We start from the raw sequence: 22,300 nt of genomic DNA, 5'->3' as shown, positions 1-22,300 counted from the left end.
AGAAACTCCAGTGAGCAGCGGCTCTGCTCAACAATCTGCAACAAACTTGCAACTTTTCTACAACTTTAAAGACTCCACTCTTCCTGACGGAAGCGTGAGACTTCACACACTGCACCAGATGCCCCGGCTCGAGATCCAGAGAACAAACACCACAGTGAGGACTCCCCGGCGACTGCAACCCCGTGAGTAGCCTGAGATGACCCCCACTGGACCCCCGCAGCGACGCCTGCAGAGAGAATCCAGAGGCTCCCCCTGACCGTGACTGCCTGTAACAAGGGACCCGACGCCTGGACCAAGCACTGCACCCGCAGCCCCCAGGACCTGAAGGAACCCAACTTCAGTGCAGGAGTGACCCCCAGGCGACCCTCTGCCTAGCCCAGGTGGTGGCTGGCCCAAGAAGCCCCCCCCCCCCCTGTGCCTGCCTGCCTGCACCGCTAGAGTGACCCCCGGGTCCCTCCATTGAAACCAATACAAAAACCAGACGCCTGCTTTGCACACTGCACCCGGCTGTCCCTGTGCGCTGAGGGTGTGTTTTGTGTGCCTACTTGAGTCCCCCCCAGTGCTCTACAAAACCCCCCTGTTCTGCCCCCCGAGGACGTGGGTACTTACCTGCTGGCAGACTGGAACCGGGGCACCCCTATTTCCTTTGAAGCCTCAGAGGACTGCCCTGAATGCCAGGACCAAGAAACTCCCGTGAGCAGCGGCTCTGCTCAACAATCTGCAACAAACTTGCAACTTTTCTACAACTTTAAAGACTCCACTCTTCCTGGCGGAAGCGTGGACTTCACACTCTGCACCAGATGCCCCCGACTCGACCTGCGGAAAACTAACTCTACAGGGAGGACTCCCCAGCAACTGCGAGCCCGTGAGTAGCCAGAGTTGACCCCCTTGAGCCCCAACAGCGACGCCTGCAGAGGAAATCCATAGGCTCCCCCTGACTGCGACTGCCTGCTTCAAGGAACTGATGCCTGGAAACCACACCACACTGCACCCGCAGCCCCCAGGACCTGAAGGAACCGAACTCCAGTGCAGGAGCAACCCCCAGGCGACTCTCTGCCTAGCCCGGGTGGTGGCTACCCCGAGGAGCCCCCCCCTGTGCCTGCCTGCATCATTGAAGAGACCCCCGGGTCTCCCCATTGATTCCTATTGGAAACCTGACGCCTGTTTGCACTCTGCACCCGGCCGCCCCTGTGCCGCTGAGGGTGTACTTTCTGTGCCTGCTTGTGTCATATCCCCCCCCCCCCCGGTGCCCTACAAAACCCCCTTGGTCTGCCCTCCGAAGTCGTGGGTACTTACCTGCTGGCAGACTGGAACCGGGGTACCCCTATTTCCATTGAAGCCTACGTGTTTTGGGCACCTCTTTGATCTCTGCACCTGACCGGCCCTGAGCTGCTGGTGTGGTAACTTTGGGGTTGCCTTGAACCCCCAACGGTGGGCTGCCTATGCCAGGAACTGAGACTTGTAAGTTTCTTACCTCACAATCTAACCAATACTTACCTTCCCCAGGAACTGTTGATTTTTGCACTGTCTACTTTTAAAGTAGCTTATTGCCATTTTAACAAAAACTGAATGTTATTGCTCTAATTCAAAGTCCCTAACTTACCTGTGTAGAGTACCTTGCATTTTATGTATTTACTTCAAATCTTGAACTTGTGGTTCTAAAAAATGAACTAAGAAAATATATTTTTCTATATAAAACCTATTGGCCTGTAGTTAAGTCTTTGAGTGTGCGTTCCTCATTTATTGCCTGTGTGTGTACAACAAATGCTTAACACTACCCTCTGAGAAGCCTACTGCTCGACCACACTACCACAAAATAGAGCATTAGAATTATCTAATTTATGCCACTATCTTACCTCTAAGGGGAACCCTTGGACTCTGTGCACACTATTTCTTTCTTTGAAATAGTATATACAGAGCCAACTTCCTACACTGGACCTAACCTTCCTTGCAGCTGGATTGTCAAAGTTTAAAAGATGGAAAGCAAGAACTAAAATTATCAGAATAGCTGCGGATAATGCATTTTTTTACCTGTTTTAGATGAAGAAGACTGGCGTGCTGAACAGAGAGATGGCTCTGAAATTTTATTACAATGGTCTTCTGAGAATTCGGACATTTCTGTGATCTCTGACAGTTATTTTCCCATTTATTTCATTGCACCAGGTGAGTTCTTATGTGGTTTCAGATAAATAGTGCACTAACATGTTGTCAGTATCTGTCGCGGCTCGCTTGAAGCAGAAGGGGATGGGGTGGGGCTGCCCGGGGTTAGGGAGAGGAGGAGGGAGATTAAATAAAAAAAATATATAGATTTTTTTTAAACACACTTACATTCGCTCCTCTACAGGCACAGGCTTGCAGCCTGCCTGTGCCAATCCTGATGCTGCTCAGAGCAGCGTCAGGATTGGATGGGAGCGCCCAGCCGGGGTGTTCCCACACAGACTGGGAACCTGTGCAGACTCTCTCCAGCCTGGCAACTGTGTTGCTGGGCTGGAGAGAGCCCACAGTGCTTGTATGCTTGGTCGGCCTGAGACAGCGGGGGGGGGGGCACAGGGGGAGGGAAACGCTCCTCCCTTATGGAGGAGCCACCATTGGCTCAGGATACCTTAGGACGAGGTCGCAGCCTTAGCTTCCACTGTAAGTTGGTTTTGCGAGTGACTCAGTTAAGCGGTTTGATGGTATGGGAGGGCTGCTAGAACCCATCAAGTATATTGTTGTATTACTTGAAATGTCAATTTTTTTTGCAAACTTATTCGTGAAATTATATACACTATGTATTGTGTAAACGAGTAACAGTGTTAAACAAAATATAATTGTTTGAAAAAAAATGTCAGTACATTTCGTATAGCTCGAAGGTGTCATACAATTATAGAAATGGTTGGACACTGAGGGTTCTGTAAAATGGTATTATAATTGGATATACAATGATTACACCATTTTCAAGCACACGTAACTTAGTATTACTATTACCCAGTTTAATGCCACAGATATCTGGCTCAAATAATTTGTGATTGATTGCTGAAACATCTCTGTTTGTTCAGAACCTGCTTTGTTTCTGTGTTAATTGATTTGAAATGCACAGTAGTGGATAGAAATTAAACTGGAGCTTTCTTCTACAGATGAAGCACTAATGCGTCTCTTGATTTGGAGATAAAAAGGGGTGAGAGAGTATCCTACCTATAAATCCCGGGCCTTCGAATGCTAGTTGTAGAGCAAGTTAAGATTTGGTGGTTCCTTTTTTGGTTTTTGAGTTTGGCATTTACAAAATCTCGGTGTACACTCATCCTTTTTTCTTTTAAGGCAAGTTCTTGGGCAACCAACAGTTGAGTTATGGCCAGAACCTGACTTTCAGCTTCCGAGTGGACAGGAGGGATACTAGACTGTCTGCTGAAGACCTAGTGCTGGAAGGAGCTGGCTTACGAGTGTCTGTGCCACTCATTGCTCAGGGAAACTCTTATCCAAGTGAAAATATGCAGAAATATGTCTTCAGGTGAGATGAATGGGTTGAGACCATTAATGTTGTAAAATTCTTGTTGGGTGGTGATGGGGGGGGGGGGGGTGGCATGGCGGGTACTGAAAGTTTGACGGAACACCTGAATGTATAAAGTTGAATCAGTACAAAAGTTTGATCCAGATTAGTTTATATCATGCACAAACCCAGATCCTTTTCAAGAAAAAGGCCTTTAAAAAGATCAGAGACATGAAGGTTTGCCCAGGAGACCTGAACATTCTTCAAGTTTCATGAGTTGACGTAAGCACGGCCCCAAAAGATAACTTTGCGGTTTAGAGCCACTACAGTAACATTTGGGGTTCTATTTCTTTTCTTTTGTGTACCCAGTTTATACCTAATCTGCTAAGGAACCTGACTGGACATTGAAGTTAATTAATTCCTTGTTGTACTGTAGGTTTTAGACCTTATCTCGGAGTAAGTCTTGAATGCATGCCCTGACGTATTCAAGGCTTACTCTGAGATAAGATCTTCAAGAAAGAGTGAAGTGCTCAAAGAGAAGTAACTTTGTTAATTTAATGGGAAAACAATGATTTTGAGGGCTTTGGACACCGGAGGTAGATCTCAGCTGCCACACAGCTTACTCTCCAACCACCTGTGACTGCCCCAGGAGTGACTCAAGTCACTTACTACATATAGCAGTTCTCTCCTGCATTGACAAGCTCTGAAGGCATACAAAACCTTTCCATTGTCTTCTCTTCGAATGAGAAACACCTTCCTCTTCTGTTTATGTAAATGAAGTAAAATAATGGTTGTAATGTGAGACTTTTATAGGTTGAATACCAAAAAAAAAGAAAAAGCTGTGAATTACAAGCAGTCTTATAACATCGAGTATGTAATGTATGCTTGGACAAGAGTCTCTTTTGCATGGTCATAAGATGCTGTGATGTTCTGTTTGTTATCCTTCATCTGCTTGTTTTTCGTCAAGTTGACCAGCCAGTTTGTGTGCCACTAGATGTACCTCCATCTGTACTCACTAATAATTCAATGGAACAGAGCCAACTTGCACAGAAATGAGTTGACCCCAAAGAGTACAACACGCCGGCCCTCCTCCCAACACCACACCGAGGGTGGCTAATGCTCTGTCATGCTGCACTCTAGTTGAGGTGTCCACCTGCTGGCTCTCCCATGTGAAGGTCCAGCTCCTGCGACTAAGGCCCTTTCCTTTGATGTGGTGTAACACAAGCAACATCATGGATCTTTATACTTCCACAGGTGTCAATTGTGGACTATGTGAAAGTAAGACAAGATGGTGATTTTCCTGCATGTTGGCCTGGTCCACGATGGCACCCTTCAGGCATACTTCATGTTCTGCCTCTGAAGGTGTTGGGTCCCTTGTGTTTGATTGTCATATTTTACTTGCCTGTTAATCAGTTTAATTATCTTTGAAGTGATGGGAGCAATCGAACATTCAATGTGTATATTTCTTATTGTTTTAGGACAACCTTGTAACGTCTACAACCTCCTAAATGAAGCCTTGACTGATAGATGTTGATAGTCTTAAGACCCCAAAAAGTAGAAATTTGTCTATTTGAAATGCGATAGCATTGAGAACATGACTGATAAAACAATACCTTATTAGTTTACTGTCCAGTAATTATCCACTGCCCCAGGGACAGACAGTCAAGTGTGAAGCTGGTACACCATCTTTTGCATCTCTTTTGTAAGTTTGTAACAACATAAGAGCAGCTCTTTGGTAGCTGCCATTAGTTCAACGCTCCTTTATAAATAGGCATTGTAACTCTAATGATTTTTTTTCTTCCCTAAAGGTTACACGAAGCAACAGACTACCCTTGGAGGCCAACTTTAACCCCTTTTGAGTTTCAGAAAATGCTTTACAATCTCACCTCTATCAAGATACGTGGGACATACAGCGAGAAAAGTAAATCACTCAAATATACTGTTTGGAATTGAGGTTCTATGAATTTGTTTACAAATGCCGTCTACACTTGCCAAAACTATTTTCTTGCTCCCTTTGTACCACTCTTTTCTTCTGTCCAGTGCGCCTTCCCGTTAGGCTATTGCTGCATGCTGTATGTAACCCTGGACTCTTTTTCAAAATACATTTTAATTAAAAAAATCGATATAGATTTTGTAATCACATTTTAGAACGCATTATTTGGGCACTTCATTTGGAATTTGTTCTGCCTCTATAAGACTGACTGACAGTGAAGACCCGTAATTCCCTTCACCTGGCGAACACTCTGAGCCCAATCATGGATGCCAGCCATGTGTCCCCCTTTAATACTGTTTCAGCTGAAATGTTTTATTTCTAAGTGAGGTAGTGAAATATTTATATTCTTTTGCAGGTGCTGGCTATCTAGATGATGTCACTATTGTGACTGCACGTGCTGGGTCTGGTGAGCCTGCATCCTGGGTGGAAAGTTGCACCTGTCCCCAAGGATACCTTGGACAATTCTGTGAAAGTTGTGCTCCAGGGTACAGAAGAGAGTCCCCTGGCTTGGGACCCTACAGCCCATGTGTTCTCTGTACCTGCAATGGACACAGTGAGACCTGCAATCCTGAGACTGGTAAGACCGCTATTGTAAAAAAGCCTTTTTTTGAAAAATAATGTTCGATGGCATCTGTCGCTGTAGATACGCATGTTTTGCATAGCTTGCCATCTGGTGTTGGGTCGGAGTGTTACAAGTTGTTTTTCTTCGAAGAAGTCTTTCGAGTCACGGGACCGAGTGACTCCTCCTTTTGTCTCCATTGCGCATGGGCGTCGACTCCATCTTCGATTGTTTTTTTTCCGCCATTGGGTTCGGACGTGTTCCTGTCGCTCCGAGTTTCGGAACGGAAAAACTGCTAAATTTCGGAAGATTTTCGTCGGTATTGTTGCGTTCGGGATCGGCGTAGTCAGAATCAACACCAGATCGAAGAGCTCCAGAGCCCTTCGGGGTAGTTTTCGATCCCCGTCGGGGCCTGCTCGGCCCGACCGCGTGTAGAAGAACGCCGATGGAACGGACCCCGTTTCGTTTCTGTCCCAAATGCCACAAAAAATACCCCTATTCAGACCAACACTTGGTCTGTAACCTGTGCCTATCACCTGAGCACAGTGAAGACACTTGCGAGGCCTGTCGTGCGTTCCGGTCCCGAAAAACACTCCGAGACCGTCGAGCAAGAAGACTTCAAATGGCGTCCACGCCGACAGCGCACCGAGAGTTCGAGGTACAGGGAGAGGAAGAAACCTTTTCGATACACGAATCGGACTCCGAGGAATTCGACGATCCACGAACCGTGAGTAAGACGTCGAAAAGCACTCATAAGAAGATTGTCAAGGCCCAGGGGACGCCACTGCCACCAGGCCATGGCTCCACCCATAAATTCGGTGACCGACCGTCGGCACCGAAAAAGGCCCAATCAGTGCCGAGACCGTCCGACTCCGGTCGAGACACCGGCACGCAGCCTTCTCGGGACCGAGAAAGTGCTGGAGACCTACATCGACACCGAGATAGCGGTGTAGACACGGCTCGACGCCGAGACAGCGGCACCGATGAAGATCGACGCCGAGATGTTTCGACTCCGAAAAAGAAAAAAGCCACCTCAGAGCCGAAAAAAGATGCAGACAGGGTTTCGGTGCCGAAACAACCTGCAACCGACCCAGTTTCAGGCTCTTATACCGAAGAGCAATCAATGACCTCCCAAATGCGAAAGCATAGGTTTGAGGAAGACCTGCAATCCACCGATGTAGACCATACGCAGAAACGTATTTTTATACAGCAGGGGACAGGAAAGATAAGCACCCTTCCCCCTATTAGGAGAAAGAGAAGACTGGAATTTCAGACTGACCAAACACCACAAACAAAAATGGTGAAAAGGGTTACTCCGCCACCCTCTCCTCCACCTATAATTCACGTCTCGCCAGCACAAACTCCATCACATTCCCTGGCTCACACCACCATGAGCCAAGGTGACCAGGATCAGGATGCATGGGACTTATACGACGCCCCTGTGTCAGATAACAGTCCGGAGGCATACCCTACAAAGCCATCACCACCAGAGGACAGTACTGCATATTCTCAGGTGGTGGCTAGAGCAGCACAATTCCACAATGTAAGCCTCCACTCAGAACAGGTCGAGGATGACTTTCTATTCAACACCCTCTCTGCCACCCACAGCTCCTACCAAAGCCTGCCTATGCTCCCTGGTATGCTTCGGCACGCAAAAGACATCTTTAAGGAGCCGGTCAAAAGTAGGGCAATCACACCAAGGGTGGAAAAAAAGTATAAAGCGCCTCCTACAGACCCTATTTTCATAACTTCGCAGCTGCCACCAGATTCTGTCGTTGTAGGAGCAGCTAGGAAAAGGGCCAACTCCCACACATCTGGGGACGCACCACCCCCAGATAAGGAAAGGCGCAAGTTTGATGCAGCTGGAAAGAGAGTCGCAGCACAAGCTGCAAACCAGTGGCGCATCGCTAACTCACAGGCACTTCTTGCGCGCTATGACAGAGCCCATTGGGATGAGATGCAACATCTCATTGAACATCTGCCCAAAGACCTACAAAAGAGGGCAAAGCAAGTGGTTGAAGAAGGACAGAACATTTCAAACAACCAGATACGCTCCTCCATGGACGCAGCAGACACAGCTGCAAGAACAATAAATACATCTGTGACCATCAGAAGGCATGCATGGCTACGAACGTCTGGGTTTAAACCAGAGATTCAGCAGGCAGTTCTCAATATGCCATTCAACGAAAAAGAACTGTTCGGTCCAGAAGTGGACACGGCGATTGAGAAACTTAAAAAGGACACGGACACTGCTAAAGCCATGGGCGCACTCTACTCCCCGCAGAGCAGAGGAAATTACAGCACCTTCCGCAAAACACCCTTTAGAGGGGGGTTTCGGGGTCAGGCCACACAAGCCAGCACCTCACAGGCAACACCATCCAGTTACCAGGGACAGTACAGGGGAGGCTTTCGGGGCCAATATAGAGGAGGGCAATTCCCTAGGAATAGGGGAAAATTTCAAAGCCCCAAAACCCCTACAACTAAGCAGTGACTCACATGTCACTCACCCCCTCCACACAACACCAGTGGGGGGAAGAATAGGTCATTATTACAAAGCATGGGAGGAAATCACTACAGACACTTGGGTTCTAGCAATTATCCAAAATGGTTATTGCATAGAATTTCTACAATTCCCTCCAAACATACCACCAAGAGCACAAAATTTATCAAAACATTATTCCGAGCTCCTGGAGATAGAAGTTCAAGCACTATTGCAAAAGAACGCAATTGAGTTAGTACCAAACACACAAATAAACACAGGAGTTTATTCACTGTACTTCTTAATACCAAAGAAGGACAAAACGCTAAGACCAATCCTAGACCTAAGAATACTAAACACATACATCAAATCAGACCACTTTCACATGGTCACACTACAAGAAGTGTTACCATTGCTGAAACTACACGACTACATGACAACATTAGACCTCAAAGACGCGTATTTCCATATACCAATACATCCATCGCACAGGAAATACCTAAGGTTTGTATTCAAAGGAAAACACTACCAATTCAAGGTACTGCCTTTCGGTTTAACAACCGCACCAAGAGTCTTTACCAAATGTCTAGCAGTAGTCGCTGCACACATCAGAAGGCAGCAAATACATGTATTCCCGTATCTAGACGACTGGCTAATCAAGACCCATTCGTTAATAACGTGCTCACACCACACAAATCAAATCATACAAACCCTCTACAAACTAGGGTTCACAGTCAACTTCGCAAAATCCAACATTCTGCCGCGCAAGGTACAACAATACCTAGGAGCCATAATAAACACAACAATAGGAGTAGCCACTCCAAGTCCACAAAGAATTCAAAATTTCAACAACATCATACAACGCATGTATCCAACACAAAAAATACAAGCAAAGATGATATTACAACTCCTAGGCATGATGTCTTCATGCATAGCCATTGTCCCAATCGCAAGACTGCACATGAGGCCCTTACAACAGTGCCTAGCATCACAGTGGTCACAAGCACAGGGTCACCTTACAGATCTGGTGTTAATAGACCGCCAAACTTACCTCTCGCTTCTATGGTGGAACAATATAAATTTAAACAAAGGGCGGCCTTTCCAAGACCCAGTGCCACAATACGTAATAACAACAGATGCTTCCATGACAGGGTGGGGAGCACACCTCGATCAACACAGCATACAAGGACAATGGAACGTACATCAAACAAAACTGCATATAAATCACCTAGAACTGCGAGCAGTTTTTCAAGCACTAAAGGCTTTTCAACCAATAATAGTTCACAAATACATTCTCGTCAAAACAGACAACATGACAACAATGTATTATCTAAACAAACGAGGGGGGACGCACTCAACGCAATTGAGCCTGCTGGCACAAAAGATATGGCGTTGGGCAATTCACAACCAAATTCGCCTAATAGCACAATTTATCCCAGGAATTCAGAATCAACTCGCAGACAATCTCTCTCGAGATCACCAACAGGTCCACGAATGGGAAATTCACCCCCAAATTCTGAACACTTACTTCACGCTCTGGGGAACACCTCAAATAGACTTGTTTGCGACAAAAGAGAACGCAAAATGCCAAAACTTCGCATCCAGATACCCACACAGGCAGTCCCACGGCAATGCCCTATGGATCAACTGGTCAGGGATATTTGCCTACGCTTTTCCTCCTCTCCCTCTCCTTCCTTATCTGGTAAACAAACTCAGTCAAAACAAACTCAAACTCATATTAATAGCACCAACTTGGGCAAGGCAACCCTGGTACACAACGCTGCTAGACCTATCAGTAGTACCCCACATCAAACTGCCCAACAGGCCGGATCTGTTAACACAACACAACCAAACGATCAGACACCCAGATCCAGCATCGCTGAATCTAGCAATCTGGCTCCTGAAATCCTAGAATTCGGACACTTACAACTTACCCAAGAATGTATGGAAGTCATAAAGCAAGCCAGAAGGCCATCCACCAGGCACTGCTATGCCAGTAAATGGAAGAGGTTTGTTTGCTACTGCCATATTAATCAAATCCAACCATTACACGCAACCCCAAAACATGTAGTGGGTTACTTGCTTCACTTACAAAAATCTAACCTAGCTTTCTCTTCCATTAAAATACACCTTGCAGCAATATCTGCATACCTGCAGCCTACCTATTCAACTTCCCTATATAGGATACCAGTCATTAAAGCATTCATGGAGGGCCTTAAAAGAATTATTCCACCAAGAACACCACCTGTTCCTTCATGGAACCTAAATGTTGTCTTAACTAGACTTATGGGTCCACCTTTTGAACCCATGCACTCCTGCGAAATACAGTTCCTAACATGGAAGGTTGCATTTCTCATCGCCATTACCTCTCTAAGAAGAGTAAGCGAGATTCAGGCGTTTACAATCCAAGAACCTTTTATACAACTACACAAAAATAAGGTCGTCCTAAGGACTAATCCTAAATTTCTACCAAAAGTTATTTCACCGTTCCATCTAAATCAAACAGTGGAACTTCCAGTGTTCTTCCCACAGCCAGATTCCGTAGCTGAGAGGGCACTACATACTTTAGATGTCAAAAGAGCATTAATGTATTACATTGACAGAACAAAGAGCATCAGAAAAACTAAACAGCTATTTATTGCATTCCAAAAACCTCATGCAGGAAACCCAATATCAAAACAAGGTATAGCCAGATGGATAGTTAAATGCATCCAAATCTGCTACCTTAAAGCTAAACGACAACTGCCCATTACACCAAGGGCACACTCAACCAGAAAGAAAGGTGCTACCATGGCCTTTCTAGGAAACATCCCAATGCAAGAAATATGTAAGGCAGCCACATGGTCTACGCCTCGCACATTCACCAAGCACTACTGTGTAGACGTGTTATCCGTACAACAAGCCACAGTAGGTCAAGCCGTATTAAGAACATTGTTTCAGACTACTCCCACTCCTACAGGCTGAGCCACCGCTTTGGGGAGATAACTGCTTACTAGTCTATGCAAAACATGCGTATCTACAGCGACAGATGCCATCGAACTGAAAATGTCACTTACTCAGTGTACATCTGTTCGTGGCATCAGTCGCTGTAGATTCGCATGTGCCCACCCGCCTCCCTGGGAGCCTGTAGCAGTTCGGAAGGTACCTTCAACTATTTGTATATATATTATTTTAACCTGAAATAGGTACATACTTAGTCACTCCATTGCATGGGCACTATTACTACAATACAACTCCTACCTCACCCTCTGCGGGGAAAAACAATCGAAGATGGAGTCGACGCCCATGCGCAATGGAGACAAAAGGAGGAGTCACTCGGTCCCGTGACTCGAAAGACTTCTTCGAAGAAAAACAACTTGTAACACTCCGACCCAACACCAGATGGCGAGCTATGCAAAACATGCAAATCTACAGCGACTGATGCCACGAACAGATGTACACTGGGTAAGTGACATTTTCATTTTATAAACAATCCCTCCTCACGCTCTCAGATAGTTTTTTATTTTTTAATGAGATCTGCCAGTAGCAAGATGAAGTGAAGTATTCTAAAATTCCATGGCGATGTTATTGAAGACAGGAATGCCAAGGCTGAGCTAGAAAATGCTTGTCAGGAGCCCATGCCAAAGAACAGGGATGTAGTATTGAATAGGAAATACTTGCCTCAACTTCTATTACCCCAGAAGGAAGGGTCATTGCCTGCTTCCTGAGATCAAACTATACCTCAGCATCAGAGGAGCAGGTGACTTAACCTCTTTGAAAGGAGGCCAGATCTGTATAACACTAGAGGAGGTTGTGAAGTGTGAGAATGAAGGGGGCATATAAAAATAAATTGTTCAAAGTCTCCTAGAGATTAGAGAACGTATTCCTAAAGCTATGGTTTGCAGGACTTCCCTACAGATGTAACTTGAGAACATACTTTTGTAATAGACCTAAACGACAGCCCGACCAGTTCGCAGCATTGAGAATACTCATCAACTCTTCTTTACAGGTGTGTGTGACTGTAGAGACAACACAGCAGGCCCCCATTGTGAACGGTGCAGTGAAGGATATTATGGGGATTCAACAATGGGCACCTCTTCAGATTGCCAACCGTGTCCATGTCCGGGAGGCACCAGCTGTGCTGTTGTTCCAAGAACAAAGGAAGTTGTTTGCACCAACTGCCCAGCTGGCACTACTGGTAAGTCCTGCACACAAACCACTATGTCACATATGATAGGGTCAAGCTCCCCAATTAGATAGTGATATAATAGTGGTATTTCGCCACCTTATGTAAAATCCTCCCAAATACTAGAAAACATTTCTCAGTTTTAAAATACACTTTTTGGAATAATCTTTTTGAGTCATGGGGTTGAGTGAGACTGACTCTCGTTGATCATGCACATGGCCATTGAGTCCTTTGTTAGATTGTTTTTTCCCTGCCGTCGAGTTTGAAAGTGTGTTCCTCTCACTCCGGTTTCACCTTGGCTCAGTCAACTCCAAACTGTTCTCTTCCGTCTCTCTATCAGCAGTGGTATTGTACTCCGATTGAGTTTTCTCTAAATTGCGTGGTTGGTCCGAATTTCTGCTCCAAGAACTGTCTCCCTGCCTTTTCGGGGCCACCTCGCCAGTCTCTGGCCTACTCCTCCACGTGGTGTCAAACTATGCAATACTAATGGAACGTACTCCATTTCTGTTATGCCATCAGTACCACTCTAAAATTCCCCACACTGACCATCAGCTGGTATGTAATTTGTCTCTCTTCCCGGACCACAACAGACAGTTGCAACGCCTGCCATTCCTTTCGATCAAAGATGACACTTCGGGATGGAAGAGCTTGTTGATTGGAAATGGCATTCAAGAAACCAGACACCACGCCATGTATCTTCGGGGAAGAGCATGCACAGGAGGAGTCAGAACAAAGAGGAGGCCTTCTCCATCCAGGACTCGGTCAGACACACAATCAGACATTGAGAGCCAGCAGTCAACTCTGCGCAGCCTGTGAGTAGAATAACCCCTTCTTCCCAAAGACTTTAAAATAGCCTCAGAAGCAGGTCGCTGGACCGCCACTGCGTTCGGGCTATGGTCGGATCCAAAAATGCCCTTCCGATGCTCCCGTCTTCCTGCCTGGCACCTAAAACAGCCAAGACGTCTTCGGAATTGACCTACAGCTCAGCAACATCACATACAGCTTCAGGATTGAGCAGAGCCATTGAGCCGAGTGTTACGGCACTGAGCAACAAATCCTCCACATGAGCTTTGGAGCAGACAGCTTTGCACAGACTGAAGATTTTGGTACTGAAAATTTCGGGACACAAGACTGTGCCTCTTAGACTCTTGTCATTCTTCCGATACTACTTCACCAGTGGAGCCAATTTTAGAGATCATGGATGCTCATCAGTTCCTGTTCCATACTCTGAACAGGGAGAATCATTGCTTCCTCCCCTGTTCCACTAAAAAGGAAGTTGACCTTTGAAGAGGCCTTGGATACTACTCCACCCCAAAAAAGGCCTCCAATGACAAGGCTTCAATTAGGCCTCAGCCTTCTCCTCCACATTTAAAAATAGCCCCAGAACACCTATTTGGACAACATGTGGATACCACAAATGAAAAACTTGGACTTGAAACAGCAAATGCAATGGGGGGGAACTACTAAACACAATTTTCATTTGTGTTGCCCACCATTCAGGGGAGGCTTTAAACCATCATCTACAGAGCCTTCCACTCTCAAATTAGACATGGCTCCCACTTTTTACAACAGATGCTCCTTTAGGGGATCATACAGAAGCACAAAAGCAAAGGCAGAGGCAAGGCATCCACCTACCAAGGATCTACTTCACACCTCTCAGGTAGGAGAAAGACTGAAATACTTCTATCCACAATGGTCGCATATCACCACAGACTAGTGTGTTCTCTCAATTATCCAACATGGTTACTGTCTGAAGCTCACTTCCACTCCACCAAACATTCCCCCTCACACCCACAAATTCTCACAAGAACACCTTACTCTCCTCAAAGGGGGAGCTCAATCCCTCCTTCTCAACGGGGATATAGAACTAGTCCCCTTAACACATGAAGGATCAGGAGTATACTCACCTATACTCCCTTATACTAAAGAACGACGGGTCACGCTGGCCAACCCTAGATCTCAGCCCATTAAATACCTAGATTCTCTCAGGGCATTTCCATATGGTCACTCTCCAAGATGTCATTCCACTGTTACAGCAAGGCGACTTAATGAGTGTTAGATCTAAAGGATGCTTAGTTTCATGTTCCCATTCACCCAGTACACCGCAAATATCTCAGATTCGTAATTGCAGGAAAACATTATCAGTTCAAGGTTTTACATTTTGGGGCTACAACCGCTCCCAGGGTCTTCACAAACTATCAGTAGTTGCCGCATATCTCAGACGTCAACACATACATTTCTTCCCTTAGGGTTTGGCTCATCAAAGCAAGTATTTTATAACACTGTCAGCTGACGGTGAATCTCTTTCACACTCTGGGATTCACGATCAGCTTTCTCAAATCCGACCTTTGCAGATACAGCCTTATCTAGGAGTAGTACTCAATGCGCATATCCAAGTCCAGCTGATTCAAACTTTTCAAATGTTATTTTCCCAGTTACAGAAATACCACACTTACACAGTGAAGACAGTGATGTGGCTATTAGGAATGATGGCTTCTTGCATTGCCATCATACCTCATATCAGACTGCACATGAGTCCCCTAAAGCAGTCTGTCTCAACAGTAGTCTCACAAAAGGATGATGGACGGAGTGCTGAACAAGGCAAACACTCACCCCAAGTCACAGATCTGGGTTTAATCCATTGTTCTTTTGCTCACCATGCCACCCCAGTTTGGACCCAGCCATGTGCAAATCAGTCTTGACCCTGTTCCTCATGGGAACAGTCCAGCCCGAACTGCCTGGCCAGGTCACCCCTGGACTGGAAACAAGCATCCTGAGCCGGGTTCCCGGGTATACTGAAATCTGGGAAGTTTGGTATCAAACGTCTCAGCACAATAAATGCACACTGATGCCAGTGTTCAATGTATTGTTAAATGCACCCAGAGGGCATCTTAGAGATGCCCCTTGGCTACCAGTCCAACTCCTAGTGCTAGGCTGACCAGTTTCTACCAGCCTGCCACAACCAGACGAGTTTCTGGCCACATTGGGAGAGTGCCTTTGTCACTCTGTGGCCAGGAACAAAGCCTGTACTGGGTGGAGGTGCTTCCCACCTCCCCCTGCAGGAACTGTAACACCTGGCGGTGAGCTTCTAGGCTCATGCCTTTTGTTACAGAACCCCAGGGCATCCCAGCTAGTGGAGATACCCGCCCCTCCGGCCACTGCCCCCACTTTTGGCTGCAAGGCAGGAGAGGATAATGATGAAAACAAGGAGTCACCCACCAGTCAAGACAGCCCTTAAGGTTCCCTGAGCTGAGGTGATCCCTGCCTTTAGAAATCCTCCATCTTGAGTTTGGAGGATTCCCCCAATAGGATTAGGGATGTGTCTCCCTCCCCTCAGGGAGGAGGCACAAAGAGGGTGTAGCCACTGTAAGGAAATGCCTCCTTGGCATGGTTACCCCCTGACTTTGTGCCTTTGCTCATGCTAAGTTTTGATTTGAAAGTGTGCTGAGGCCTGCTAACCAGGCCCTAGCACCAGTGTTATTTCCCTAACCTGTACTTTTGATTCCACAATTGGCACACCCTGGCATCCAGGTAAGTCCCTTGTAACTGGTACCCCTGGTACCAAGGGCCCTGATGCCAGGGAAGGTCTCTAAGGGCTGCAGCATGTCTTATGCCACCCTGGAGACCCCTCACTCAGCACAGACACACTGCTTGCCAGCTTGTGTGTGCTGGTGAGAACAAAATGAGTAAGTCGACATGGCACTCCCCTCAGGGTGCCATGCCAGCCTCTCACTGCCTATGCAGGTATAGATAAGTCACCTCTCTAGTAGGCCTTACAGCCCTAAGGCAGGGTGCACTATACCATAGGTGAGGGCACCAGTGCATGAGCACTGTGCCCCTACAGTGTCTAAGCAATACCTTAGACATTGTAAGTGCAGGGTAGCCATAAGAGTATATGGTCTGGGAGTCTGTTTTACACGAACTCCACAGCACCATAATGGCTACACTGAAAACTGGGAAGTTTGGTATCAAACTTCTCAGCACAATAAATGCACACTGATGCCAGTGTACATTTTATTGTAAAATACACCACAGAGGGCACCTTAGAGGTGCCCCCTGAAACCTTAACCGACTATCTGTGTAGGCTGACTGGTTCCAGCAGCCTGCCACAACCGAGACATGTTGCTGGCCCCATGGGGAGAGTGCCTTTGTCACTCTGAGGCCAGTAACAAAGCCTGCACTGGGTGGAGATGCTAACACCTCCCCAAGGCAGGAGCTGTAACACCTGGCGGTGAGCCTCAAAGGCTCACCCCTTTGTCACAGCACCGCAGGACACTCCAGCTAGTGGAGTTGCCCGCCCCCTCCGGCCACGGCCCACACTTTTGACAGCAAGACCGGAGGAAACAAAGAAAACAACAAGGAGGAGTCACTGGCCAGTCAGGACAGCCCCTAAGGTGTCCTGAGCTGAAGTGACTCTAACTTTTAGAAATCCTCCATCTTGCAGATGGAGGATTCCCCCAATAGGATTAGGGATGTGACCCCCTCCCCTTGGGAGGAGGCACAAAGAGGGTGTACTCACCCTCAGGGCTAGTAGCCATTGGCTACTAACCCCCCAGACCTAAACACGCCCTTAAATTTAGTATTTAAGGGCTCCCCTGAACCTAAGAATTTAGATTCCTGCAACTTACCTGAAGAAGAAGACTGCTGAGCTGAAAAACCCCTGCAGAGGAAGAACAGAAGACACCAACTGCTTTGGCCCCAGTCCTAGCGGCCTGTCTCCTGCCTTCCAAAGAAACCTGCTCCAGCGACGCTTTCCAAGGGACCAGCGACCTCTGAATCCTCTGAGGACTGCCCTGCTTCAAGAAAGACTAGAAACTCCCGAGGACAGCGGCACTGCTCCAAAAGAACTGCAACTTTGTTTCAAGTAGCAGATTTAAAGACCCCTGCAACTCCCCGCAAGAAGCGTGAGACTTGCAACACTGCACCCGGCTACCCCGATTCGACTGGTGGAGAAACAACGCTTCAGGGAGGACCCTCCGGCGACTCTACGACTGTGAGTAACCAAAGTTGTCCCCCCTGAGCCCCCACAGCGACGCCTGCAGAGGGAATCCCCAGGCTCCCCCTGACCGCGACTGTCTGAACTCCATTTCCCGACGGCTGGAAAAGACCCTGCACCCGCAGCCCCCAGCACCTGAAGGATCGGAACTTCTGTGCAGGAGTGACCCCCAGGAGGCCCTCTCCCTTGCCCAGGTGGTGGCTACCCCGAGGAGCCCCCCCCTTGCCTGCCTGCGACGCTGAAGAGATCCCTTGATCTCTCATTGAAAACCATTGGAAACCCGACGCGTGTTTGCACACTGCACCCGGCCGCCCCCGTGCTGCTGAGGGTGTTCTTTCCGTGCTGACTTGTGTCCCCCCCGGTGCCCTACAAAACCCCCCTGGTCTGCCCTCCGAAGACGCGGGTACTTACCTGCTGGCAGACTGGAACCGGGGCACCCCCTTCTCTCCATTGAAGCCTATGTGTTTTGGGCACCTCTTTGACCTTTGCACCTGACCGGCCCTGAGCTGCTGGTGTGATAACTTTGGGGTTGCTCTGAACCCCCAATGGTGGGCTACCTTGGACCCAAACCTGAAACTTGTAAGTGATTTACTTACCTGACAAAACTAACAAAAACTTACCTCCCCCAGGAACTGTGAAAATTGCACTGAGTCCACTTTTAAAACAGCTTATTGTGTTTTATGTAAAAAGTATACATGCTAATGAAATGATTCAAAGTTCCTAAAGTACTTACCTGCAATACCTTTCAAATGAGATATTACATTTAGAATTTGAACCTGTGGTTCTTAAAATAAACTAATAAAATATATTTTTCTATAACAAAACCTATTGGCTGGATTTGTCTCTGAGTGTGTGTTCCTCATTTATTGCCTGTGTGTATGTACAACAGATGCTTAACACTACTCCTTTGATAAGCCTACTGCTCGACCACACTACCACAAAATAGAGCATTAGTATTATCTCTTTTTGCCACTATCTTACCTCTAAGGGGAACCCTTGGACTCTGTGCATACTATTCCTTACTTTGAAATAGTGCATACAGAGTCAACTTCCTACAATGTGTAATAACCATCCTCCCTGAAGGCCTATTGGCTTTAACAGGTGCTTTTCACAATAAGTAAGCCAGACCTACTGCCTTTGTCTTAACATTTCTTAATAAACAGATCACCACTGTGGCAGAGTACATATTCTTTTCCCAGTAAACTAATGAGTGTTTTGTCTTGTCACCATTACCAACTCAGGCCTACTGTAATTGGCTTAAGTTTTCACACAAGACGACCATCAGGGATAGTCATAAAATTACAACGGTTGACAAAACTAAGGTTGTCTAAACAATGCGCAACCTAACAAGTTTCTAGCAAGTATTAGCACTGTTTAAACCTTCTAACCCCAGTGAAGTTAACCGGTACCACAAAATGTACCTACAACTCTAGTCCCGATCTCATGTAACAAGATATCTCCGTTCCAGCTGTAAGCTGTATTGCAGTGTAGTATCAATCTACTATTGAATACCTATTGACTTTAACATCATTTTTCACAATAAATATGCCAGGCCCTACTGCCTTTGTTTTTTAAATAAAAACAGATGCCTTGTTCATTGCATTGGCACTGTACCCAACTTTGCTCATGAAGGATTGAACATGAGCATTTTCCACAAGGAAAACACTCTTTTTTTTTTTTTTTCAGCTGTAGCACACATGTATTGAAGGACCTCAGTGTTAGCGGTGCCACATGCGCCTCTCTGTTGTGCTTATTAACCTTTTTTCTCTTGATCATAAGGGCTGTTGACAGCTGTGCTCAGAAGCCAGACCTAAAAAGAGAAAAAAATGAAAGTTGAACAAAGCATAACCAATGTAAACAGCGTAATCAACGATATCTACTAACTTCAACTAATATTTCTGATTTCAGGTGTTTACATTAAGTAATGCACATAAATGTATTATATGATCAGTTTGTATTTGAACAGAAACCGAGATGTCTCATAACTCCTTCCAGGTAAACGGTGTGAACTTTGCGATGATGGCTTCTTTGGTGATCCACTTGGCGAAAGTGGCCCCGCAAGAGTGTGCCGGACCTGCAACTGCAATGAAAATATAGACACAAATGCTGTTGGGAACTGTGATCGTCTAACTGGCGAGTGTCTAAAATGTATTTACAATACTGCTGGTTTCTATTGTGACCGTTGTCGGGATGGCTTCTTTGGAAATCCTCTGGCTCCTAGTCCTGATGAAAAATGCAAAGGTAATGGTAATTTTTCCTTTAATTGATCTGCTAATGCTCATGTCTCACCTGTAAGTGTTAAACTGCTGCATCATCTGAGGTAAATCAACTGTTAGTGATACTTATCTGTTCTGCCTTCCCCCCAATTATATGCCTTATTTCGTTCTTCCAGCCTGCAGTTGCAATCCTTATGGCACTGTCAACCAGCAGACCAGTTGTAACCAGGTCACAGGACAGTGTGAATGCCTCCCACATGTCACAGGAAGGGACTGTGGTGCCTGCGAGCCAGGATTCTATAACCTCCAAAGTTCACTTGGGTGTGATAGGTGAGACTCTTGATGGTCTATTACTATTTGCTTACTGGTTTTCTATCCTTTAATAACCAAAAAACGCTTTCTAGGTGGTTGTATATGTAGCTTCTCAGTTTGCATATTTTATCTATAGCTTTGGGGACCAGATGAGGTTGAAGTGCTCAGAATTGCTCCAGGTTCCTGTGCCTTTAGTCCATGGTGAAAAAGATGTTGGTTATAGTTTGCCATATATGGAAACCATTGGAATTAAATAAAGTCTATAGGTGTAGGATAGACATAGTGCATCAGACTACTTTGCAGGTAATTATTGGTTATTGCAGTGTGTGTGTGAGAGAGAAAGCATAGACCTTCTCAGCTGTAGTTACTTACATCATTAGGGGTCAATAGTTGTAGGAACATCACTCTTTTTTGCATGGTTACCCTCACTTTTTGCCTGTCAGTGTACTTAGACTGTTTTCACTGAGATCCTGCTAACCAGGACACCAGTGATTGTGCACTCACCTAAATTTGGTTACTTTGGTACCCTTTACAACCCACAATTGGCATACTGGTATACACCTGTAATTCCCTAGTATATGATACTTGGGTACCCAGGGCATTGGTACACCAGAGGTCCCCCATGGGCTGCAACATGTATTATGCCACCCATGGGAGCCGTGCAAATTGTCTGCAGGCCTGCCATTTGCAGCTTGTGTTGAAAGGTGGATTCACCGTTTCACTGCTGGTCACTACATCAGGTCTCTGTAAGTCACACCTATGGTAGGCCCTCCCAGCCCTAAGGGCAGGGTGCAGGCCCCTGTGTGTTTGTGCACCACTGCAAGAGCAGAGGAGCCTTTATGATCTCCAGTTGTGATTCCCTGGACTTTGTAAGTGTGGGGAAGCCATTTGAGCTGTGTACTGGCCATAGGTCATGGTCCAGCTACATAATGGTAACTCCAAACCTAAGCATATTTGGTGTCATAAATGTCAGAAACATACCCCAATACTGATGCCAGTATTAGTTTCATGATTCCAAGCACTCTGGGGGCTCCTTAGAGGATCCCCGGTATTGCTCCTACCAGTCTTCCAGGGTCTGCGAGCAGCCCACACTGCTGCAGCCCCTCTGATAGGATTCTGCCCTCCTGTTGCTTGACCAGCCTCAGGCAGGGGAAGGCAGAACAAAGGATTTCCTGTGGGAGAGGGGTGCATCCTCCTCTCCCTTGGAAATGTGTGTTACATGGCTGGGGAGGGGTTAGCCTCCCTGCACCACAGGCTTGCTTTGAAGGGCACATTTGGTGCGCTCCTTTCATAATCCGGTTTGCTCAAGTCCAGGGGTCCCCGGTCTCTGCTCTGTCCCAAAACTACACAAAGGAAAGGGGAGTGACCACTTCCCTGTCTATCATCACCCCAGGGGTGTTAACCAGAGCTGGTCCAGGTGGCTATTTGATTCTGCCATTGTGAATCCAGGATGGGCAGAGGCCCCTGCGATCATCTGACTGGCCAGGTTAGGCAGATGACGTCAGTGATCCCCTCTGATAGGTGGTTGTACTAAGCTGGCCTTGTGTGTGGTGGGTACCTAAGGTTCTTAAACCTTACACCAGGTCCAGGTATCCCCTATGTGTGTAGTGTAGGCAGTGTACCTCTCTAGACATAGCTGTGGACAAGCAGCCAAGGCTTATCTCGGAGACATGCAAAGCTCACGCAATACCATTGTAGTCACATAGCACTCATACGCATGAAAGAAAACACAGTTACAAAAATACAGGTACTTTAATTTAGTGACACAGTACCAAAAAGTACTAGAGGCAACCCTCTAATAGGAGGTGTAGACAGTGCCACTGCTGGCATGGTGACCCCCTCCCCAGCCCCACACACACACACTTTGTCTAGTATTGATGCCAGCTTTTCTGCTAACCAGGCCCCAGCACCAGTGTTCTTTGCCTAAAACTGCACCTTTGTTTCCACAAGTGGCACAGCCCTCGCACACAGTTAAGTCCCCTGTAAAAGGTACCCATGGTACCAATAGCCCTATGGCCAAGGAAGATCTCTAAGGGCTGCCAAATTTATTATGCCACCCTAGGGGGACCCCTTACCCAGCACATGCACTGCCTTGCAGCTTGTGTAGCTGATGT

The 22,300-nt window shown here is 46.6% G+C and overlaps 1 protein-coding gene across 1 annotated transcript in view; it reads left to right on the top strand.

Annotated features, from left to right (window-relative positions):
- Nucleotides 1-22,300, top strand: part of LAMC1 (laminin subunit gamma 1) — a 657,035-nt gene that overhangs the window by 288,634 nt on the left and 346,101 nt on the right. Inside the window, exons 9-15 of the mRNA XM_069232049.1 lie at nucleotides 2,041-2,163; nucleotides 3,298-3,487; nucleotides 5,275-5,387; nucleotides 5,815-6,036; nucleotides 12,486-12,674; nucleotides 19,654-19,899; nucleotides 20,051-20,204. Coding sequence (XP_069088150.1) covers nucleotides 2,041-2,163; nucleotides 3,298-3,487; nucleotides 5,275-5,387; nucleotides 5,815-6,036; nucleotides 12,486-12,674; nucleotides 19,654-19,899; nucleotides 20,051-20,204 — 1,237 coding nt within the window. The remainder of the gene's footprint in view (nucleotides 1-2,040; nucleotides 2,164-3,297; nucleotides 3,488-5,274; nucleotides 5,388-5,814; nucleotides 6,037-12,485; nucleotides 12,675-19,653; nucleotides 19,900-20,050; nucleotides 20,205-22,300) is intronic.

This window comes from Pleurodeles waltl, chromosome 4_2 (assembly GCF_031143425.1).
Source record: "Pleurodeles waltl isolate 20211129_DDA chromosome 4_2, aPleWal1.hap1.20221129, whole genome shotgun sequence".
Taxonomy (NCBI): Eukaryota; Metazoa; Chordata; class Amphibia; order Caudata; family Salamandridae; genus Pleurodeles; species Pleurodeles waltl.
Note: the sequence above shows the minus strand (reverse complement) of the source record. Positions and strands in the feature narration are given on the sequence as shown.